Source organism: Lethenteron reissneri, chromosome 50 (genome assembly GCF_015708825.2).
Source record: "Lethenteron reissneri isolate LAM-NWPU_2019-01 chromosome 50, ASM1570882v1, whole genome shotgun sequence".
NCBI classification, from domain to species: domain Eukaryota; kingdom Metazoa; phylum Chordata; class Hyperoartia; order Petromyzontiformes; family Petromyzontidae; genus Lethenteron; species Lethenteron reissneri.
In genome coordinates, this window is record NC_083828.1 from 11,093,929 (window position 1) to 11,115,617 (window position 21,689).

The following is a 21,689-nucleotide window of genomic DNA, read 5'->3' on the forward strand; positions in this document are numbered from 1 at the left end:
GTGGTGGAGGCTGTGTGGGTGGAGGCTGTGTGGGTGGAGGCTGTGTGGAGGAGGCTGTGTGGGTGGAGGCTGTGTGGGTGGAGGCTGCGTGGTGGAGGCTGTGTGGGTGGAGGCTGCGTGGTGGAGGCTGTGTGGGTGGAGGCTGCGTGGTGGAGGCTGTGTGGTGGAGGCTGTGTGGGTGGAGGCTGCGTGGAGGAGGCTGTGTGGTGGAGGCTGTGTGGGTGGAGGCTGTGTGGGTGGAGGCTGTGTGGAGGAGGCTGTGTGGGTGGAGGCTGTGTGGGTGGAGGCTGTGTGGGTGGAGGCTGTGTGGGTGGAGGCTGTGTGGTGGAGGCTGTGTGGGTGGAGGCTGTGTGGAGGAGGCTGTGTGGGTGGAGGCTGTGTGGGTGGAGGCTGTGTGGAGGAGGCTGTGTGGAGGAGGCTGTGTGGGTGGAGGCTGCGTGGAGGAGGCTGTGTGGGTGGAGGCTGCGTGGAGGAGGCTGTGTGGGTGGAGGCTGTGTGGAGGAGGCTGTGTGGAGGAGGCTGTGTGGAGGAGGCTGTGTGGGTGGAGGCTGTGTGGGTGGAGGCTGTGTGGGTGGAGGCTGTGTGGGTGGAGGCTGCGTGGAGGAGGCTGTGTGGGTGGAGGCTCTGTGGAGGAGGCTGTGGACAAGGCTGGGTCAGAGTATGGGTAGGGTTTGGGTCAGGCTGTGGGTCAAGGTGTTGCTCCCGTGCGTGTGTGTGCAGGTTCTGCAGTTGGCCCTCTTCACCTTTGACCTCATGGAGAGCGTGATGGTGCGCCTGGAGGAGCTCATAGAGGCGGAGCAGAAACCGCCACTCTGCGCCACCGGCCACCCCCTCAAGACACGAGCAGGACTCCCCCTAGACGTACCGGCCGCCCCCTAGACGTACCGGCCGCCCCCTAGACGTACCGGCAGGACCCCCACTAGAGGCAGTGGAGCACCACTGCGACCAGCGAGAGACAACCTGACGCGACAGCATCACACGCGACGGACGCCTCGAGAAGAACGGCGTCGCCGCCTCCTTCCCCCCCTCCTCCATCCTCCTGCACGATCCTCGCCGCCCGGCGCACCGCGTGGGCACAGCAGCCTCCTCGCCCACCCACAGGAACGGTTTTGTTCCGCTCACTCTGTCCCAGAGGCGACCGTGAGCCCCCACCCCTCGAGCCGGGCGCCGGAGCATCTCCCCCCACCTCCTCCCTGCCACCGCGAGCCCCCCCCCCCGACCCCCCCAAGGCACCAGCGCTCGTTGGCGCTCGTTGGCGCTCGTTGGCGCTCGTTGGCGCTCGCCATGTGAGCCAACTCTGCACTTTGGTCCACGGGAGTTCTGAGAGGAAGAGTGGACGCGAGCAGCTGCCTAGGCCAGTAGGTGGTGGTGGTGATGGTGGCTATGCTGCTGCTGTAACCCAGCTGTGTGGAGGCAGTAGCGAGGGTTGGTCGATCAAACACAGATGGTGTGAAACGTCTCGTGGGCGTCGAGGAGGAGCCCTTGCCCCGTTGCTGCCAGGAGAAGGCTGTAGAGCAAAACATGTGGACTCCACCCGTCCAGTCTGTAGGGGATTGAGCGTTGCCCCTTCCCACAGGTGTGGGTTTTCTCCAGGTGCGGCGGTTTCCTACCACACGTGTAAACACTCACTAAATGGGCGACAACTCACTACTATGCAGAAGAGCGCAGGTTCACGGCGCGGTTTGCAGCTGCCCTCTCGCAGCTGCAAACCACGCGCCTCTTGTGTCGTTCTCCCTCGATGAGAGTGCACAAAACCGACATTGCGATGTGGTGGCTTGCCACTGAACCGGTCGTTTGGGCTCCCGTTCCGTCAGTCGCACTCACGCTCGTGTATGCAGTGTAGGGGGGTGAGAAACGGATATCTCTCGCTGCACGTCTTGAGAGTATTCCGAGGGCTTTTAAACGAAGACGAGACTCGACAGGAACCCCGCGTGTGTCTTGTGTCCGGCTGAAGGTTTGCAATAAAAGCAAAGCGCTGGTGGAAATCATCGCGCGTGGTTTCTTGATGTGAAAGTCTCTCCGTAGCAAATCCTCAACGTCCGTAGTGATGGGGAGCACCAGAGGCACCCTGTAAAACTCGCCGCTAAAAATCCTCTCTGGTAAAAATATTCTCCGCAGACCCAGCGTCTCTCCCGCCTGGGGACGCTGTGATTTAGTGAGAGTTAAAGTCGCTGAGAATGATTTAGTACGTTTTGTATTGGCGCTATTGGACCATATGGACGTATTAGCGGTGTGTCTGAATTATGACTGTTGGTGCCGTTTCACTGTGGTGACACGCACGCACCGCACACCCCACACACATAAACCCTCCATCCAGGTCAACACAGCAAAAAGTTGAAGGTGCGACTGGTACTTTTAGGATTTTCCACTAAAGCATCCGAAGATCATCCTGGGCGGAGATATTTTGGGCGAGCTGTGGCGCGTGACTCAGCGTGTCGTGAAGCGCTCGCGTCACCACGTGAGCATTATCATTAGTTTGGCCGTGTCGGGTGGTGGAGGGTCTTACGACACAGATTTGGCCGGACCGTTTTACGAAGTGGCCCGACTCGAAACTCAATTATGAATCTCGTGACACTGGCCCCGGGAACCCGGCCGCTCGCTCAGAAGTCGCCTTTCGTCCCCGTGCTCGGTCGTCACGGAGATGAACGCGGCGCGAGTTGCGCCGAGCCGGCGGCACCGCCGGCGGCGCTCCCCGTGGCGGCCGTGCCGTTGTCGGCCATGCTGCTGTGGATCCACGTGACGAAGGCGGACACGCGCGTGTACACGCCGGGCCGGTACTTCTCCCCGCAGCCCCGGCCGTGCGACACGATGCCGTGCAGCACGCTCGACTCCTCGCCTCCCGCGGCCTGCACGGCGCACGTCAGCGGGCCCCCCGAGTCTCCCTGGGTGGGGAGGAAGGGGGAGGTGGACACGTCGAGTGCACGTGGGGGCGGTGGGGGCGATGGGAGCGGGTGGAGCGGTGGGGGCGGTGGGGGAGCAACGAGGGCGGAGGGGGCAGACGGAGCGGTGGGAGCGGTGGGAGCGGTGGGGGCAGCACGTGAGTAGGATGTGTGTGTGTACCTTGCAGGCATCAGGTCCCCCTTGCTCCCAGTTGCCGGCACACAGCATGCCGGCCGTGAGCTGCCCATTGTAGCCCAGGCTGCTGTTGCAGGCGTCCATGGCGACGACTGGCACCTCGGCCTCCTGCAGCACCGGCGTCGTGGCTGTGGCACCGACGCACACGGTGCGATACAAAGCGACGCGAGCGACGCGGCGCGCACACGGTGCACGCCATGCACCACTGTGACGCCACGGGTCTAGCGCCGTGATCCACGCGCCATGCACCAGGCCCACGACGCACCCGTGTGTGTGTGTGCGTCTGACTCACGAGTGTAGGTGCCGTTTCACTGTGGCGACACACACCCCACACACTCGCTCCCCACACACGCGCCGCACACATACCTCGCAAACACGTACCCCACACACATGAATCGCACACACGCTATGCACACACACCCCACGCACCCACACCCCACGCACACACACCCCACGCATACACACCCCACGCACACACACCCCACGCACGCACCCGCACCCCACGCACACACACACACAACAACAACAACAACCGCCATTCGCCACTAAGTGGCGGTGACGTCACCACGACGCTTGTGCCAGGCCAAGTGCACCTTGAGGCCACGTGAAGTGTCGAACGCCCGCTGGCAGGTCACGGGGCAGACCCAGATGCCACGGGTCAGACCCAGATGCCACGGGTCGACTGACCGAGATGACTGGCTGATGCACCACCTGTGCCCCCTACTGTACCAACTTGCTGTGCTTTAGCCACCCGGCGCTCCGCTCGTTGTTGTGAGCGTCGCTCCTCCGCCCTCCGTTGTTGTTGGAGGGCGACTGCCTCCAACTGCCCAGTAGCGTCCTTCACGAGCCTCCTCCACTGAGGCCGATCTTGACACCGCTGGTACCAGTCATCGGCAATTCCACTCAGCTCCACGTCCTCCTGTACCACATCACTCCATCTTTTCTGTAGCCCGTGCCGCGCCCGTTTAGCCCCCTCGATCCGGCCGAACAAAAGCTGTTTAGGCATGCGGTGGCTGGGCATGCGGGCTACATGACCCAGCCAACGCAGCCTTGCCTGCCGGAGTAGCTCACCGATGGGACTTTGCCCAGATCTTTTAAGGATTTGTGAGCTCCTCACACAATCCAGCCTGGTTAAACCCAGGATGGATCGTAGGCAGGCCAGCCTAAATGTTTCCAACCGGCGAAGATGCTCCATTAGGGGGGTCCACGTTTCGCAAGCGTAGAGAAGGGAGGGAATGACCGTGGCCGAGAAGACCTGAAGCTTCGTGCGGAGCGACAGACCAGGTAGCTTCTACACAGCGTTACGCAACCGATGAAAAGATATTGTCGCTCGACTGATTCGGAGTGAGACCTCTGCTGATAAACTGGAGCCGGTCATAAGCACACTGCCCAGGTATGGGAAACTCTCCACTCTCTCCACAACTGCCCCATCACCGATTGGGAGTTGTGGGGGTGGAGTGTCCGATGGTACAAAATACCCAGGCAGGTGCTTAGTTTTGGTGGGGCTGATGGTAAGGCCCCACCTCTTAGTGGCACGCTCCAGTCTCAGCAGCAGCGTCTCCAACTCCTCTTCTGAATGAGCAGCTATTACCAAATCATCGGCATACATAACGTGGTTGACCAATAGGGAGCCATCCCTTGATCGCACCCGGGCGTCGATCAGCCTCCCATTATATCTGTACCAAATGGAAATTCCCCTGGTACAGCTATTGAAGGCTTCACGAACTACGCAGTCGAAATAGATGTTAAATAATGTGGGAGCCAGAGGACATCCCTGTCGCACCCCAAGGTGTACAGGGAAAGGCTCCGACTCCCGGCCACGTAGTTTTACCCGGTCCCGCTCACCATCATGAAGGTCCTTAATGATCGTGAGCAGAGGGTCAGGGACTCCGAAAGCACGAAGAACAACCCAGAGCCCAGGCCTACTGATGGTATCATAGGCCTTGACCAGGTCAATAAAGCAGAGATGTAGGTCTTTTTGGAATTCCCTACACCTCTGCTGTAGCAGACGGGCAGAAAATATGGCATCTGTGCAGGACTGCCCTTTCCTGAAACCGCATTGGGGCTCCGCAAGCCTCTCCTCAGCGTGCCTAGCAAGGCGATGTTGAATAATCCTTGCCAGGACCTTTCCCGGCACACTGAGGAGTGAGATGCCCCTGTAGTTGTCACAGTCTGTGCGGTCCCCCTTATTAAAGAGGGGGACCACCAGGGCATCCTTCCAATCCTGCGGTACCCGTCCAGCGGTCCAGACTGTTGTTATAATGTCATATAGGGCAGTCTGTGCACAAACGCCACCCTCCCTCAGCATTTAGCTTGGGAGATCATCTCTGCCCGGTGCCTTTCCTGGTCTCAGACTCCGGATCGCCTTCAGTACTTCCTCAACAGCTGGCACCTCAGCCAGCCACTCACAGGGGGTGACCTCTTCCAATATTTGAGGCACCGCAGCCTCAGCAGGGTTATCCCCACTTTGTGCCATGATGTTTTCCTGGCTGAGGGATTTCCCCTCCCCTAGGACCTCACAGAAATGCTCAGCAAATCTGCAAACCTGTTCCTGGGGGTCGGAGATTGGATCACCGTTTTTTCCCCTAATGATGGTAATAGGTGTGGCACTGCAGGTTACTTTTTTGATGGAGTTAAATAGTGATTTGTGATCGCGGGCCACTGAGGCAGACTCCATCTCCTCAGCAACCCGCGACCACCACCCATCCTTGCAGCGCCTTATGGCTCTCCGAACCTCCGAGCGAAGGCTGCGGTAAACCTCCTCATTCCCTGACGTGGGATGCTGTAGGCGATGAGAGTGGGCCTGTCGCTTTTTCTCAATTAACCTGAACACCTCCTCTGTCAGCCAGGGTTTCTGGGGAGGTCTGGACCGCATACCCAAAGCAGCCATTGCAGCTGAATGAGTCACAGTCTTAAACCTCGCCCATTTACCCTCGACATCAGGTGGAGTGGGGGACGATGCCAACCCCAGCTGCAAGCGATGATGAAATTCTCGCTTGAAACTTTCATCAGCTAACTGAGACCAGGCCACTTTTGGTTGGAATGGGGTCCTGGGTGTACACCCACCTCCGGAGTGGAAGAATGGCAGGCGCATCTTACAGATGACCCCACGCACGCACACACACACACCCCACGCACGCACACACGCCGCAATCCTGTCCCGGCTGCTCTGTGTGGATGGCCGTGGTGGTGCACTGACCCCCGTGGTATCCCACGGTGCCCCAGCCGGAGATGTGGCACAGCGTCCCGGGCCGCGCCGGCTCGGCGGCCTCGGGCAGGCAGACCGGCACCACCTCCACGGTCGTGCGATGGGCACACTCGCCCGCGTGCCCCCACAGACGCAGTAGCGCTGTGCACGCACGCGCGCACACATACACACGCACACACGCGCACACACACACAAAGATCCCCCGTGTAGCTTTAACAGACTGTAGGGGCAAGTGCTGTTAGCGAGCACCTATTATTCACAGACGCAGTAGCGCTGTGCACGCACGCGCGCACACATACACACGCACACACGCGCACACACACACAAAGATCCCCCGTGTAGCTTTAACAGACTGTAGGGGCAAGTGCTGTTAGCGAGCACCTATTATTCACAGACGCAGTAGCGCTGCGCACGCACGCGCGCACACATACACACGCGCACACAAACACAAAGATCCCCCGTGTAGCTTTAACAGACTGTAGGGGCAAGTGCTGTTAGCGAGCACCTATTAAGTCCGGCACGGCGCACGAGGCGGTGGGTGGCCAGCACCACACCCGACCGCCTTTGTCTGCAAAATGTTCATGTTTACACCCCGCACCGGGGAATCATAAGAGGACGAGTAGACCTCGGGGGAGGCCCAGGACCGGTTGAGATATTCATCACCGATGTTTGTGGCGTGAGCTGGAATCGAACTCAGGTCACCGGCCCACGTAGCACGGCCTACGCTGACCGCTGCGCCACCGCTCCCCCACCACCACGCACAGCGCAGAAGCGCACGGCGCAGAAGCGCACGGCGCAGAAGCGCACGGCGCAGAAGCGCACGCAAACAGACAGCCGTGCGGACCGTGCCAGCGTCGTCCCTGTACCAGCATCTTCACCGTGCCAGCGTCGTCCCCGTGCCAAGCGCAGCGCCTACCTATGTCGGCGTCGTGAGTCCTCTCGGAGTAGTTGGGATGCACGATGACCTTGGAGACGTTGAAGTCCTGCTCGCCGCTCTCGTGAGTGTGGAGCTTCCTCTTGCCCAGACGAACCAAGTAGCTGCCCGCAGGCTTCCTGCACACGGCACAGCGCCAGGTAGGTCCCAGTGCTGGTGACGAAGTGACGGTCATTTCTCTACGCAGTTCATTATCACCAGTCAGTCAGCCAGTCAGTCAGTCAGTCAATAAAAGCCGTTACTTATCAGAAGAACAATGAATCAGAAGGCTTTACCCCCTTCATCCATTCTTTTCAGGTCACGGAAGGGGCGATGCCATCAGGCAACCGTGTCGTGACCCTCTGCCTCCGACCGGATTGGAAGCTTCAACGAGATGTTTACAATGGAAAATGCCGCCCTGGCAACCATTACCGGTGACGGTTACCGATGGTGATTCCCCTGAAGTTGCCCGAGTGGATCGTGGCCTTCAGAATTATCTGAGCAACGCTGTTGGTGATTTGGCTCGATTGTGGGTAGGGCTTCGACAGCGGAGGGGCGCTGCAATTGCTAGGAGATGTTAACTACCTCGCCTGGTATGCAGGAGGTCTTTGGTTCGATCCCGACCCTCACGCTTACTGCATAACTGCAGTTTGCGTGTCTCTCTTTCTCCCCGTGGTCGTGTGGATTTTTCTCTGGGTCCTCCGGTTTTCCGCTCCACATTTAGAATCAATGTCACACGTTCAGGGTATTTGGCTGCTGCTATAAATTTCCTCTTGATGATGAAGCAACGTCGTTGTCCTATCACTCGCTTCTGAAAAAGAGCTAAAAACAGCTCATTGGGCCTTATCTGGTAAAAATAAAAATAAAAAGTTTAGTTCATCTTCTTGGTTCTTTCGGTAAAGTCACGTAGAAGGGAAGTAATAAAATAATAAAAATAAAACATAATAAAATAAAATGTGCATAGGAAGAGGAATTTAGCATATTCATGGAACATTCCTTTTGTTAAGGCGCTCTTCCACCTCCAACCCAGCTTATATATAAGCTCCTAGCTTGGTAGTGTCTCATTCTTCACCTGAAGACGGCTGCTTGCGTTGTAGCCGAAACGTCGTGAGAATTATTTTATTTTATTATGTTTTATTTTTATTATTTTATTACTTCCCTTCTACGTGACTTTACCGAAAGAACCAAGAAGATGAATCCCTGCAGTCACGAAAGCTTTAAATCGAAAAAAAGTTTAGTTATTTTAGATCAGGTGCTGGCCGCTCTGCTCCATTGGTCTCTCGCACTCTGTCCGCCGCGAGCAGCTGGGGCCGAGGCGCGGCGTGCACCTGGGAGAGAAGCAGTGGGCGGCGGTGAGCACCCAGCAGGGGTGCACCAGCACCCCGCCGCACCGGTGCACCGGCGCCCCCTCGCCACGCAGCTGCACCGAGGCCTGCCAGGGCCGGGTGCCCAGGCCGGCGTCGCGGCCCTTCACCACGCGCGCCTGCAGCGTCCCCAGCCACGTGCGCCCGCACGTGGCGGCCGCGCCGTCGCCAAGAGACCCCTGCTGCTTCTGCCCTTCACGAAGACAAAAAGGCAAAGATCCCCCGTGTAGCCTTAACAGACTGTTTGGGGGCAAGTGCTGTTAGCGAGCACCTATTAAGGCCGGCACGGCGCACGAGGGGGTGAGTGGCCAGCACCACGCCCAGCCGCCTTTGTCTTCCCCAGTTGCGATGTTTACACACCGCACCAGCTACCCGTTTGCGGCTGAGTTCGACCTAGTGGAGGCCCAGGATCGGTTCCAATTATTGTCACTGAGCGGGAATCGAACCCAGGTCGCCAGGTTCATCGCGCAGCGCGCTGGCCCCACTACACTACCACCAACAACAGCCGTTCGCCACTAAGCGGCGGTGACCACAGCGCTAAGTGCACTTTGAGGCTATCACGGTAAAGTGTCGAAGGCTCGTGATGCTGGCAGGAGGTCACGGGACAGACCCAGCAGGTGCCACGGGCTGACTAATTGAGATAACCGGCAGATGCACCACCTGTGCCCCCTACTGTGCCAACTTGCTGCATTTTAGCCGTTCGGCGCTCCGCTCGTTGTTGTGAGCGTCACTCCTCTGCCCTCCGCTATCGCTGGAGGGCGACTGCCTCCAACTGCCCAGTAGCAGCGTCCTTCACGAGCCTCCTCAATACATGGAGGTCGAACTTGACACTGCTGGTACCTGTCACCGGCAAGTCCGCTCAGCTCCACATCCTCTCCAATCAGCAAATGCACGCACAGCACACGTCATAGCCTGCACAACAAACAGTCTTCGGTTCTTCTGGTCCCAAACCAGGTAAAGAACCGACGAGACAAAGATACTCGTATAGCCTTAACCAGGTTGTTGGGGCAAGTGCTCTTAGCGAGTAGCAGCTATCATGAAGGCGCTATCATGAAGGCCAACACGGCACACGAGGGGATGATGCAGCCACTACCACACCCGGCCGCCTTTGCCTCCCCAGTGCTCATTTGCGGCCGAGAAACGACGAACCTGCGGTGACGTCACCACAGCCCTCGTACCAGGCTAGGTGCACATATCGCGAGAACGGGCGACGCGATGCTGCGTGTGAGACCTTGGCACTGCTGCAGCTTGCAGTGAGCCCTGTCGACCTTGCGACTGTCCCTGTTTATAAAGTAGCACCAGGGCCTGGTGTTGCCATCGGGGTTCCTGCACCGAGACACGAGGGGGGGGACTCCGGGTCACGAGGGAGTCCACGGGAAGGAAGTTTGACAAAAACATCCGTGTGCGATCCACCAACCCTCGCTGCTGCCTCCGCAGCACCGGGTTACGGGCAGCCACGTTGCAGCGTGGCCACCGCCAATCGCAGCCATCCATATCCTGCACCCGGGCCCAAGGAACCTTCCAGACGGGCAGTCCTCCCTCCTATGGCTGCCCGTCGAGTGTTCCCTCGCCACAGAATCTACACTGATCCCGGAAGAATCCGATGAGCCATGAAGCTCTTTTCATGAATGTGAAAACAAAATTATTGCGTGCGGCGCCGTCCGGCCGTGGCGCACGGCGCTCTGGTCCCCGTGGGAGCGACCGCGGCGAGCGGCGGCACGGGGAACGAGCGCGGAACGGCGAGCCGCTCCAATGTGCAGCCGCCGCGTCGGCCCCCGCCGATCCGTACGCAGCCGCATCGTGCGCACGCGCGTGTGTGACGCTCTGCCCATTGTGGTGTGCAAAGTGACGTTGGCTGTACGGTGTGGCCGGGGCTGTGCGGGGTGGCCGACGTTGTGCGGTGTGGCCGAGACTATACGGTGTGGCCGTTCTACGCGGTGTGATCCCGTTGTGTGGTGCGGCAAAACTCTGCAGTATGACCGGGCTGTGTGGCGTGGCCAAGCTGTGTGGTGTGTCCGGTGTGTCCGGTGTGGCCAGGATTGTGCGTTGTGGCCGACCCTGTGCGGTGTGGTGTGGCTGTGTGGCGTGATTGCACCGGCAGTAGTTGTGGTCTCCGATCCCAGAGTCCCGTGCCTGGGCGCTGAACGCGCTGTGTTGCTGCCGTAGAACCAGCGGGGAGTTCCAGTGAAGGCACCGCCTCCTGCCCTCCGTGACGCTCATGGTGCCACGATAGTTGGAGCCCTTCCCTTGGTAACAGTCGCCCTTCACTGTGGATCAAAGACAAAGAACCCACGTGTAGCCTTAACAAGTGCTGTTAGCGACCACCTATGAAGGCCGACATGGCACACGAGGGGGTGGGTGGTCAGCACCACGCCCGGTCGCCTTTGTCTCCCCAGCGGTGATGTTTGCACACCGCACCAGGTGCTAATTTGAGGCGGAGTCGACCTAATGGAAGACCAGGATCTGTTCAGATAATCGCCACTGATGTTGGTCGTGAGCGGGAATCGATACACTACCACTCCCCACTCACGTACTGTCCTACACGCACACACACGCTCACACACGCGCTCACACGTGCGCACAAACACGCATGTGCACACACGCACGTGCACACACACACACGTGCGTGCGCGGCGTGGCTCACGTAAGTTGCAGTGGAAGCCGTGGAACTTGCTAGGGCAGGTGCACGTGACGGCACTGCGTTGCCACTTGTCCCGCACCACGAAGCAGGCGCCGCCGTTGAGGCAAGGGTTGGGCTGCACGCACGGGTTTCTCTGGACTGCGGAGCCAGGGAAGGGGTCGCTCACGTTGGCGACCCACGCGGGCGACCCAAGTGGGGGGACGGTGGAGGTGGAGTTGGAGGGGGTGACGGACTCGCTCTTCCCGCAGTGCGAGCCCCAGAAACCCAGCTGGCACCGGCACTTGGGCCGTGCCGGGTCGTCCAAGCGGAGCAGGCAGGCCCCTCTGAAGTGGCACGTCCCTCGCCGGCACGGGTTCCTCACTGCAAGGCAAGCGGCGGAGGGGGCTCGCGGCTCACGCCACGGGCACAACGTCCGGCCGGACGGGTGCCGAAGAGAGCGAGCGGCACCCCCCCCCCACCCCAGTGTGTTCAGGGAATGGCTCCCAAAGATGACGTTCATGCAACTACGCGCGCGGCGTGTTGTTACTATTTTTTATTTAGATTTTAGAAATGTATTAGTGAGCGCCACGGTGGTCAGATGTTAACTACCTCGCCTGGTGCACAGGAGGTCGAGGGTTTGATCCCGACCCTGACGCCCGCTGCTGTATATTTGGAGTTTGCGTGTCTCTCCCCGTGGTCGCGTGGATTTTTTCTCCGGTCTCTCCGGTTTTTCTCTCCACATTTAGAATCAATGTCACGCGTTTACAGAGTATTTGGCTGCTATTAATTTCCATATGATAAGCCACTTCGTTGAGCTGTCACTAATGATAGCAAGGCCGCTTCTGAAAAAGAGCTAATATAGCAGCTCAGCGGGTCTTAGGAGGTAAAATAAAAAATTGTTTAGTTAAAAAATATATATGTAAACACAGTCGCTGAACACGGACCAAAGAGCCACAACATCGAGGGGACAGCAACAAACAGCACCGGTATCACAGCTGCCAGCTGTGATGGACGAGAGAGGGGGTTTGTGTTGTCGTTGAAGGCCACGCAGCATTGTGGACAGATTTGGTGGTGTTGGAAGTGGTGATGGTGGTTGAGGTGGGAGTGGTTGCAGTGGAGGTGGCGGTGGTGCTGGTTGTGGAGGTGCTGCTGGTTGTGGAGGTGGTGGTGGTAGTAGTGGAGGTGGTGGTTGTGGAAGTGTGCAGATGGTTGTTGTGGAGGTGATGGTAGACGTGGTGGAGGTGGTGATTGTGGAGGTGGTGATTGTGGAGGTTGTGGGAGAGGTGGTGGTGGACGTATGGACGTAGTGGAGGTGGTTGTGATCGGCTCACCCATGTGGCAGTTTTTCCCATGGAAGGGTGGGCGGCACATGCAGACCGGTTCCGCGCCCGTTCCGTTCCGCCCAGGGCGCCCCACTTCCACTTTGCAGACCCCTCCAAACAGACACGTCATCCCCTTGCAGGGGCGGTCTACGTTAACACGCACGCACACACGCACACACGCACACAGATACACCCTCTTCAACAAAGACGGTGTTGAACTCATCTGCTCTGGTGCGCGATGGTGGCAGCAGCAACAGCGCTGTGGTCCAGGATCTCGATGCCAATGTCGAGGTCAGATGCTGCTACTCGTCACGATGAGAGAGAGAGAGACAGAGAGAGACAGAGAGAGCATCAGCAGAGAGAGAGTTCGTGTCGTGTCGCTCTTCTTCCTCCATTGAAGGGGCGCAGACCACAGCCGGTTGACTACACGGTCCACAGTGCGAGTTGCATGGCCACAATTGCACCATTGTGGCCTGGCTTTAACGTAATTCTATGTGTCTCTGTATCTCTGTGTCTCTGAGTCTCTATGTATCTCTATGTGTCTCTGAGTCTCTATGTGTCTCTGTATCTCTATGTGTATCTGAGTCTCTATGTATATCTATATGTCTCTGTATCTCTATGTATCTCTGAGTCTCTATGTATCTCTATGTGTCTCTATGTGTATCTGAGTCTCTATGTATCTCTATGTGTCTCTGTATCTCTATGTGTCTCTAAGTCTCTATGTATATCTATATGTCTCTGTATCTCTATGTGTCTCCGAGTCTCTATGTATATCTATATGTCTCTGTATCTCTATGTGTCTCCGAGTCTCTATGTATCTCTATGTGTCTCTGAGTCTCTATGTATCTCTATGTGTCTCTGTATCTCTATGTGTCTCTAAGTCTCTATGTATATCTATATGTCTCTGTATCTCTATGTGTCTCCGAGTCTCTATGTATATCTATATGTCTCTGTATCTCTATGTGTCTCCGAGTCTCTATGTATCTCTATGTGTCTCTGAGTCTCTATGTATCTCTATGCGTCTCTGAGTCTCTATGTATCTCTATGTGTCTCTGAGTCTCTATGTATCTCTATGTGTCTCTGTATCTCTATGTGTCTCTGATTCTCTATGTATCTCTATGTGTCTCTGAGTCTCTATGTGTCTCTGAGTCTCTATGTATATCTATATGTCTCTGTATCTCTATGGGTCTCTGTATAACTCTACGTGTCTCTATCAATCGATGTGGGTTTACTCTTTGGGTTGCATGGCCACAATCACACTACTATGATTTGTGTCTTTACATTATTATAACATTTCCATTCATTAAAGCGATGCGCACACGATATCGTACATCACGTGCAGATACCTGAGGAGAGTCGCACCTCACTCATCAGGGAGACATTCAAAGTGCACCCCCACTGGCAGCTGTCTCCATGCGCCACACGGTGTCTCGGCGCCTGACCTGCGAGTGGCGGTGATTGCTGCTGTGTGGTCTCGCCGAGGGCACCCCCAGGGGCAGATGGCCCAGTGCAGCACGAGGGGACTCAGCACCTGGCGACTGTAATGCGACCCCTGGTGAGTGTAACGGCTGTGACACACACCCTGACACACACCCTGCCGTGACCCACACCCTGACACACACCCTGACACACACCCTGCCGTGACCCACACCCTGACACACACCCTGCCGTGACCCACACCCTGACACACATCCTGCCATGACCCACACCCTGACACACACCCTGACACACACCCTGCCGTGACACACACCCTGACACACACCCTGCCGTGACCCACACCCTGACACACACCCTGCCGTGACCCACACCCTGACACACACCCTGCCGTGACCCACACCCTGACACACACCCTGACACACACCCTGACACACACCCTGACACACACCCTGCCGTGACCCACACCCTGACACACATCCTGCCGTAACCCACACCCTGCCATGACCCACACCCTGACACACACCCTGCCGTGACCCACACCCTGACACACACCCTGACACACACCCTGCCGTAACCCACACCCTGCCGTGACCCACACCCTGACACACACCCTGCCGTGACCCACACCCTGACACACACCCTGCCGTGACCCACACCCTGACACATCGCCCTGCCGTGACCCACACCCTGACACACACCCTGACACACACCCTGACACACACCCTGCCGTGACCCACACCCTGACACATCGCCCTGCCGTGACCCACACCCTGACACACACCCTGACACACACCCTGACACACACCCTGACACATCGCCCTGCCGTGACCCACACCCTGACACACACCCTGACACACACCCTGACACACACCCTGCCGTGACCCACACCCTGACACATCGCCCTGCCGTGACCCACACCCTGACACACACCCTGACACACACCCTGACACACACCCTGCCGTGACCCACACCCTGACACACACCCTGACACACACCCTGACACATCGCCCTGCCGTGACCCACACCCTGACACACACCCTGACACACACCCTGACACACACCCTGCCGTGACCCACACCCTACCCTGCCGTGAACCATCCCGGCCACATCGCCCTGCCGTGACCCACACCCTGACACACACCCTGACACACATACCCTGACACACACCCTGCCGTGACCCACACCCTGACACACACCCTGACCACTACACCCTGACACACTTCCCGACCCCACCTGCCGTTGACCCCACCATCCTGACACACACCCTGACACAACACCCTGACACACACCCTGCCGTGACCCACATCCTGACACACACCCTGACACACACCCCGCCGTCACCTGCACCCTGACCTACACCCTCCCGCTGCTCGCCCTCCGCTTGTCTGCACGCGATCACAAACCACAGGGACGGCTGGGATGCTCCATTACAAATAAAGACAAAGAGGAGGAGGCGGGGGTCTGCCCAGAGGAGCCCCCGATCCCCGGGGCGCCGCAGTGGCGAGGAGATGTTTACCACTTCGCCTTGTGTACAGGAGGTCGTGGGTTCGACCCTGACAACTGCTGAATATTTGTTTGCATGTTTCTCCCCGTGGATGCGTGGATTTTTCTCGTGGTCCTCAAATTTAGAATCAACATGCGTTTAGAGCATTTGGCTGCTATAACATTGCCACATGATAAGCCATTTCCTTGAGCTATCATTTGTGCCCAGGTCGCTTCTGAAAAAAAGAGCTACACAGCTCAGTGGGCCTTACTTGGTAAAAAATGAAAAGATTAACTCCAAAAATTAGGGGATGATTCGTTGTGATCCTCCTCCGAGGTCACCATCTGAACTCAAGAGTTGTGTGTCTGTGTGTATGTGTCTGTGTGTATGTGTGTGTGTCTGTGTGTGTGTGGCTGTGTGTGTCTGTGTGTGTGTGTCTGTGTGTATGTGTCTGTGTGTATGTGTCTGTGTGTATGTGTCTGTGTGTATGTGTCTGTGTGTATGTGTCTGTGTATGTCCGGCAAAACAACCCCCTACCTCCTCGCGGTGCCGGACGTGGACAGTGCTGTGGGGGGAGGGCCAATGCCCATTGGCCTCTCCCTTCATGGCGTCTGTGACCACCACAGTGGCTAATCGGGGGCTCTGGATGGGTGCGAGTGGCTGGTAACCCCTCCACCTTCAATTCATTACCACGAAACCACGACTTAAACATAAATATGGAACTAATTCGCTTGTGCCGGAGGCCCCGGAGGGACAGGCGTCTATGGCGTCTCCTGGCCAAACCCCAATTGGCAGAGCCAGGAAATTGAATCATCATCCTCGGGGCTCCTCCAGAAACAACGAAAAGCCACTTTGTGTGGCCACGTGGAATGTTCGAATGCTTACTGCGGAGGAGAGGCTGTCACTCCTCTGTTGGGAGCTGGACCGGTACCGCCTGGATCTCTGTGGCATTCAGGAGGTCCGGTGGACTGGTTCTGGCTCCTGCTCTACTCGGGGCAGGAGACTGCCAAACAACAGGGTGTGGCTCTTCTTCTGAACAAAAGAATGAAGGGGGCGTGGGAGCGTGGCGGTGAGGTGTGGGAAGCTGTAAGCCCCAGGCTACTAGGCTCCCCTTCCCATCAACCGGAGGCGAGGAGTGGTGGTCGTGGTTACTTATGCTCCCACCGAAGACGAACATGGAGGGATGCAGACAAAGCCGATGAGTCAGATGCCTTCTATGACCTCCTGTCACAGGTGCTGGCTAAAGTGGCCACTCAGGACAGAGTCATCTTGTTGGGTGACTTCAATGCCCGAGTTGGTCATGATGCTGGCACCTGGTCTGGAGTGATTGGAAGGCATGGGCCAGATCAGCTCCATAACAACGGTAGGAGGCTGCTAGATTTTTGTGCAGCCCATGGGCTTGTAATTACCAACATGCTCTTCCGGCATCGGCGCATCCACACAACATCATGGATACATGCCGGGTCCAAGAAAGAACTTCTGCTGGACTACATAATGACGGACCAGCCGATGCGAGCCCATGTCCTTGACACCAGGACCTACTGTGGAGCTGATCTGCACTCTGACCATCGACTAGTCATCTGTAAGATGCGCCTGCCATTCTTACACTCCGGTGGTGGGTGTACACCCAGGACCCCATTCAAACCTAAAGTGGCCTGGTCTCAGTTGGCTGATGAAAGTTGCAAGCGAGAATTTCATCATCGCTTGCAGCTGGGGGGTTGGCATCGTCCCCCACTCCTCCTGATGTCGAGGATAAATGGGCGTGCCATCTGTTGAGGAAGTACTGAAGGCGATCCGGAGTCTGAGACCAGGAAAGGCACCGGGCAGAGATGATCTCCCAAGAGAAATGGTGAGGGAGGGTGGCGTTTGTACACAAACTGCCCTATATGACATCATAACAATATGATAATTGTTTTTTTACCCTTCTATCTGGCAACAAAACTGACACCTTTTTACAAGGAGTCATGTTTGTATAGACCGCAATACCTGCAGTCATAATACAAACAAAAGACATAACTCTGATAATGTGCACTATCCTTGAAGTTGATTGGTCCACACCCGAGACAGCTTTCCTTAGAGCCTAGTCTCACATGGGTTGGACCAGATGACGCCAAAAGGCGCACAACTCAAGGACAATGCACCATCAGAGTATGAGAGCTTGGGGCAAGCATCTACACTATGGGAACCTCATTTGCCAGTAAAAAGGTGTCAGTTTTGTTGCCAGATAGGAGGGTAAAAACCAATTATCATATTTTTACTGGCAAATGAGGTTCCCATAGTGTATCATAACAATAGTCTGGACCACTGGACGGGTTCCGCAGGATTGGAAGGATGCCCTGGTGGTCCCCCTCTTTAAGAAGGGGGACCACACAAACTGTAACAACTACAGGGGTATCTCACTCCTCAGTATGCCGGGAAAGGTCCTGGCAAGGATTATTCAACATCGCCTTGCTAGGCACGCTGAGGAGAGGCTTGCAGAGCCCCAATGCGGTTTCAGGAAAGGGCGGTCCTGCACAGATGCCATATTTTCTGTCCGTCTGCTACAGCAGAGGTATAGGGAATTCCAACAAGACCTACATATCTGCTTTATTGACCTGGTCAAGGCCTATGATACCATCAGTAGGTCTGGGCTCTGGGTTGTTCTTCATGCTTTCGAAGTCCCTGACCCTCTGCTCACGATCATTAAGGACCTTCATGATGGTGAGCGGGCCCGGGTAAAACTACGTGGCCGGGAGTCGGAGCCTTTCCCTCTACACCTTGGGGTGCGACAGGGATGTCCTCTGGCTCCCACATTATTTAACATCTATTTTGACCACGTAGTTCGTGAAGCCTTCAATAGCTGTACCGGGGGAATTTCCATTTGGTACAGATATAATGGGAGGCTGATCAATGCCCGGGTGCGATCAAGGGGTGGCTCCCTATTGGTCAACCACGTTATGTATGCCGATGATTTGGTAATAGCTGCTCATTCAGAGGAGGAGTTGGAGACGCTGCTGCTAAGACTGGAGCGTACCACTAAGAGGTGGGGCCTTACCATCAGCCCCACAACTCCCAATCGGTGATGGGGCAGTTGTGGAGAGAGTGGAGAGTTTCCCATACCTTGGCAGTGTGCTTATGACTGGCTCCGGTTTAACAGCAGATGTCTCACTCCGAATCAGTCGAGCGGCAATATATTTTCATTGGTTGCGTAACGCTGTGTGGAAGCTACCTGGTCTGTCACTCCGCACAAAGCTTCAGGTCTTCTCGGCCACGGTCATTCCCTCCCTTCTCTACGCTTGCGAAACGTGGACCCCCCTAATGGAACATCTTCGCCGGTTAGAAACATTTAGGCTGGCCTGCCTACGATCCATCCTGGGTTTAACCAGGCTGGATCATGTGAGCTCACAAATCCTTGAAAGATCTGGAAAAAGTCCCATCGATGAGCTCCTCCGGCAGGCAAGGCTGCGTTGGCTGGGTCATGGAGCCCGCATGCCCAGCCACCGCATGCCTAAACAGCTTTTGTTCGGCCGGATCGAGGGGGCTAAACGGGCGCGTTACGGGCTGGAGAAGAGATGGAGTGACGTGGTACAGGAGGGCGTGGAGCTGAGTGGACTTGCCGATGACTGGTACCAGCGGTGTCAAGATCGGCCTCTGTGGAGGAGGCTCGTGAAGGACGCTACTGGGCAGTTGGAGGCAGTCGCCCTCCAACAACAACGGAGGGCGGAGGTGCGACGCTCACAACAACGATCGGAGCACCGGGTGGCTAAAGCACAGCAAGTTGGTACAGTAGGGGGTACAGGTGGTGCATCAGCCAGTTATCTCAGTCAGTCGACCCGTGGCACCTGGGTCTGCCCCGCGACCTCCTGCCAGTGGGCGTCCCACACTTCACGTGGTCTCAAGGTGCACATGACCTGGCACAAGCGTCGTGGTGACGTCACTGCCACTTAGTGGTGAATGGCGGTTGTTGTTGTGTGTATGTGTCTGCGTGTATGTGTCTGTGTGTCTGTGTGTGTGTGCCTGCTATGATATGGGGAGTGGTTAGAACTTGCGCTACGAACCCTGTAACCCGGATTCGATTCCCGCTCACGACCAACACCAGTGACGATTATCTGAACCAGTCCTCGGCCTCCCCTAGGTCGACTCAGACTCAAATCAGTACCTGGTGAGGTGTGTAGTAAACATCGCCACTGGGGAGACAAAGGCGACCGGGCGTGGTTGTTGGCCACCCACCCCCTCGTGTGCCGTGCCGGCCTTCAAGCTATACAGGGGATCTTTGTCTTTGCCTGCTATGATGGGCCATTACCTTTACTGGAGTGATCCAACACATTCAGCACGTTCGAATCGTCCTCTTCATCATCGTCGTAGTCGTCATTGTTGCCTTGAGAATTGTAATCATCTTAACGAGAGGATACAATCACGGTTAGAAATCAGAGGCACGTGACAGTTGGGAGAAAGTATCTTTGTGTTTTGATTGATTGATTGTTATTGTTGACGTGCATAAGCAACGTTCAGCCTTAAGCCGCTTTACAAGAATGACCGGTGGATGTAGGAGCCGTGCTGAACGAACGGAACATCGCAGACACTCGAGTCGGCAGACTCACGCAGCCAACCCTACAACACAGGCAGCAGGCGGCAGGTGGCACGCCGCCGCCGCCCACTCGGCATCCCCGGCGTGCGGGGCGCGCGCGTCGCTGGCGGGAAGCTGTGGCCGGGAACTCCGGTGAAGGTGGGGGGACGCGAAGGTGGTGGTGGGCGAAGGTGGTGAAAGGTGGTGGTGGTGTGCGAAGGTGGTGGTGGGCGAAGGTGGTGGTGGGCGAAGGTGGTGGTGGGCGGAGGTGGTGGTGGGCGAAGGTGGTGGTGGTGGGGGGCGAAGGTGGTGGTGGTGGTGGGCGGAGGTGGTGGTGGGCGAAGGTGGTGGTGGGCGGAGGTGGTGGTGGGCGAAGGTGGTGGTGGTGGGGGGCGAAGGTGGTGGTGGTGGTGGGCGGAGGTGGTGGTGGGCGGAGGTGGTGGTGGTGGGCGAAGGTGGTGGTGGGCGAAGGTGGTGGTGGGCGAAGGTGGTGGTGGGCGAAGGTGGTGGTGGTGGTGGGCAAAGGTGGTGGTGGGCAAAGGTGGTGGTGGGCGGAGGTGGTGTTGGGCAAAGGTGGTGGTGGGCAAAGGTGGTGGTGGGCGAAGGTGGTGGTGGGCGGAGGTGGTGTTGGGCAAAGGTGGTGGTGGTGGTGGGCGAAGGTGGTGGTGGGCGGAGGTGGTGGTGGGCGGAGGTGGTGGTGGGCGAAGGTGGTGGTGGGCGAAGGTGGTGGTGGGCGGAGGTGGTGGTGGGCGGAGGTGGTGGTGGGCGAAGGTGGTGGTGGGCGGAGGTGGTGGTGGGCGGAGGTGGTGGTGGGCGGAGGTGGTGGTGGGCGAAGGTGGTGGTGGGCGAAGGTGGTGGTGGGCGGAGGTGGTGGTGGGCGGAGGTGGTGGTGGGCGAAGGTGGTGGTGGGCGAAGGTGGTGGTGGGCGGAGGTGGTGGTGGGCGGAGGTGGTGGTGGGCGAAGGTGGTGGTGGGCGAAGGTGGTGGTGGGCGGAGGTGGTGTTGGGCAAAGGTGGTGGTGGTGGTGGGCGAAGGTGGTGGTGGGCGGAGGTGGTGGTGGGCGGAGGTGGTGGTGGGCGAAGGTGGTGGTGGGCGGAGGTGGTGGTGGGCGAAGGTGGTGGTGGTGGGGGGCGAAGGTGGTGGTGGTGGTGGGCGGAGGTGGTGGTGGGCGAAGGTGGTGGTGGGCGGAGGTGGTGGTGGGCGAAGGTGGTGGTGGTGGGGGGCGAAGGTGGTGGTGGTGGTGGGCGGAGGTGGTGGTGGGCGGAGGTGGTGGTGGTGGGCGAAGGTGGTGGTGGGCGAAGGTGGTGGTGGGCGAAGGTGGTGGTGGGCGAAGGTGGTGGTGGGCGAAGGTGGTGGTGGTGGTGGGCAAAGGTGGTGGTGGGCAAAGGTGGTGGTGGGCGGAGGTGGTGGTGGGCGGAGGTGGTGGTGGTGTTGGGCAAAGGTGGTGGTGGTGGTGGGCAAAGGTGGTGGTGGGCGAAGGTGGTGGTGGGCGGAGGTGGTGTTGGGCAAAGGTGGTGGTGGTGGTGGGCAAAGGTGGTGGTGGGCGGAGGTGGTGGTGGGCAAAGGTGGTGGTGGGCGGAGGTGGTGGTGGGCGAAGGTGGTGGTGGGCGGAGGTGGTGGTGGGCGGAGGTGGTGGTGGGCGGAGGTGGTGGTGGGCAAAGGTGGTGGTGGGCAAAGGTGGTGGTGGGCGAAGGTGGTGGTGGGCGGAGGTGGTGGTGGGCG

The 21,689-nt window shown here is 57.8% G+C and overlaps 2 protein-coding genes across 2 annotated transcripts in view; one reads left to right on the forward strand and one right to left on the reverse strand.

The window, feature by feature from the left end:
• Positions 1-1,985, forward strand: part of GLMN (glomulin, FKBP associated protein) — a 41,336-nt gene extending 39,351 nt beyond the window's left edge. The window contains exon 17 of the mRNA XM_061572300.1: positions 721-1,985. Coding sequence (XP_061428284.1) covers positions 721-879 — 159 coding nt within the window. The 3' untranslated portion in view covers positions 880-1,985. The remainder of the gene's footprint in view (positions 1-720) is intronic.
• The window catches only part of LOC133355209 (urokinase-type plasminogen activator-like), a 31,639-nt gene continuing 11,928 nt past the window's right edge, over positions 1,979-21,689 (reverse strand). The window contains exons 5-14 of the mRNA XM_061572569.1: positions 19,705-19,797; positions 12,512-12,649; positions 11,205-11,561; positions 10,656-10,827; positions 9,792-9,886; positions 8,525-8,753; positions 7,200-7,336; positions 6,275-6,424; positions 3,061-3,203; positions 1,979-2,882 (exon numbers count right to left, since the gene is read on the reverse strand). Coding sequence (XP_061428553.1) covers positions 2,634-2,882; positions 3,061-3,203; positions 6,275-6,424; positions 7,200-7,336; positions 8,525-8,753; positions 9,792-9,886; positions 10,656-10,827; positions 11,205-11,561; positions 12,512-12,649; positions 19,705-19,797 — 1,763 coding nt within the window. The 3' untranslated portion in view covers positions 1,979-2,633. The remainder of the gene's footprint in view (positions 2,883-3,060; positions 3,204-6,274; positions 6,425-7,199; positions 7,337-8,524; positions 8,754-9,791; positions 9,887-10,655; positions 10,828-11,204; positions 11,562-12,511; positions 12,650-19,704; positions 19,798-21,689) is intronic.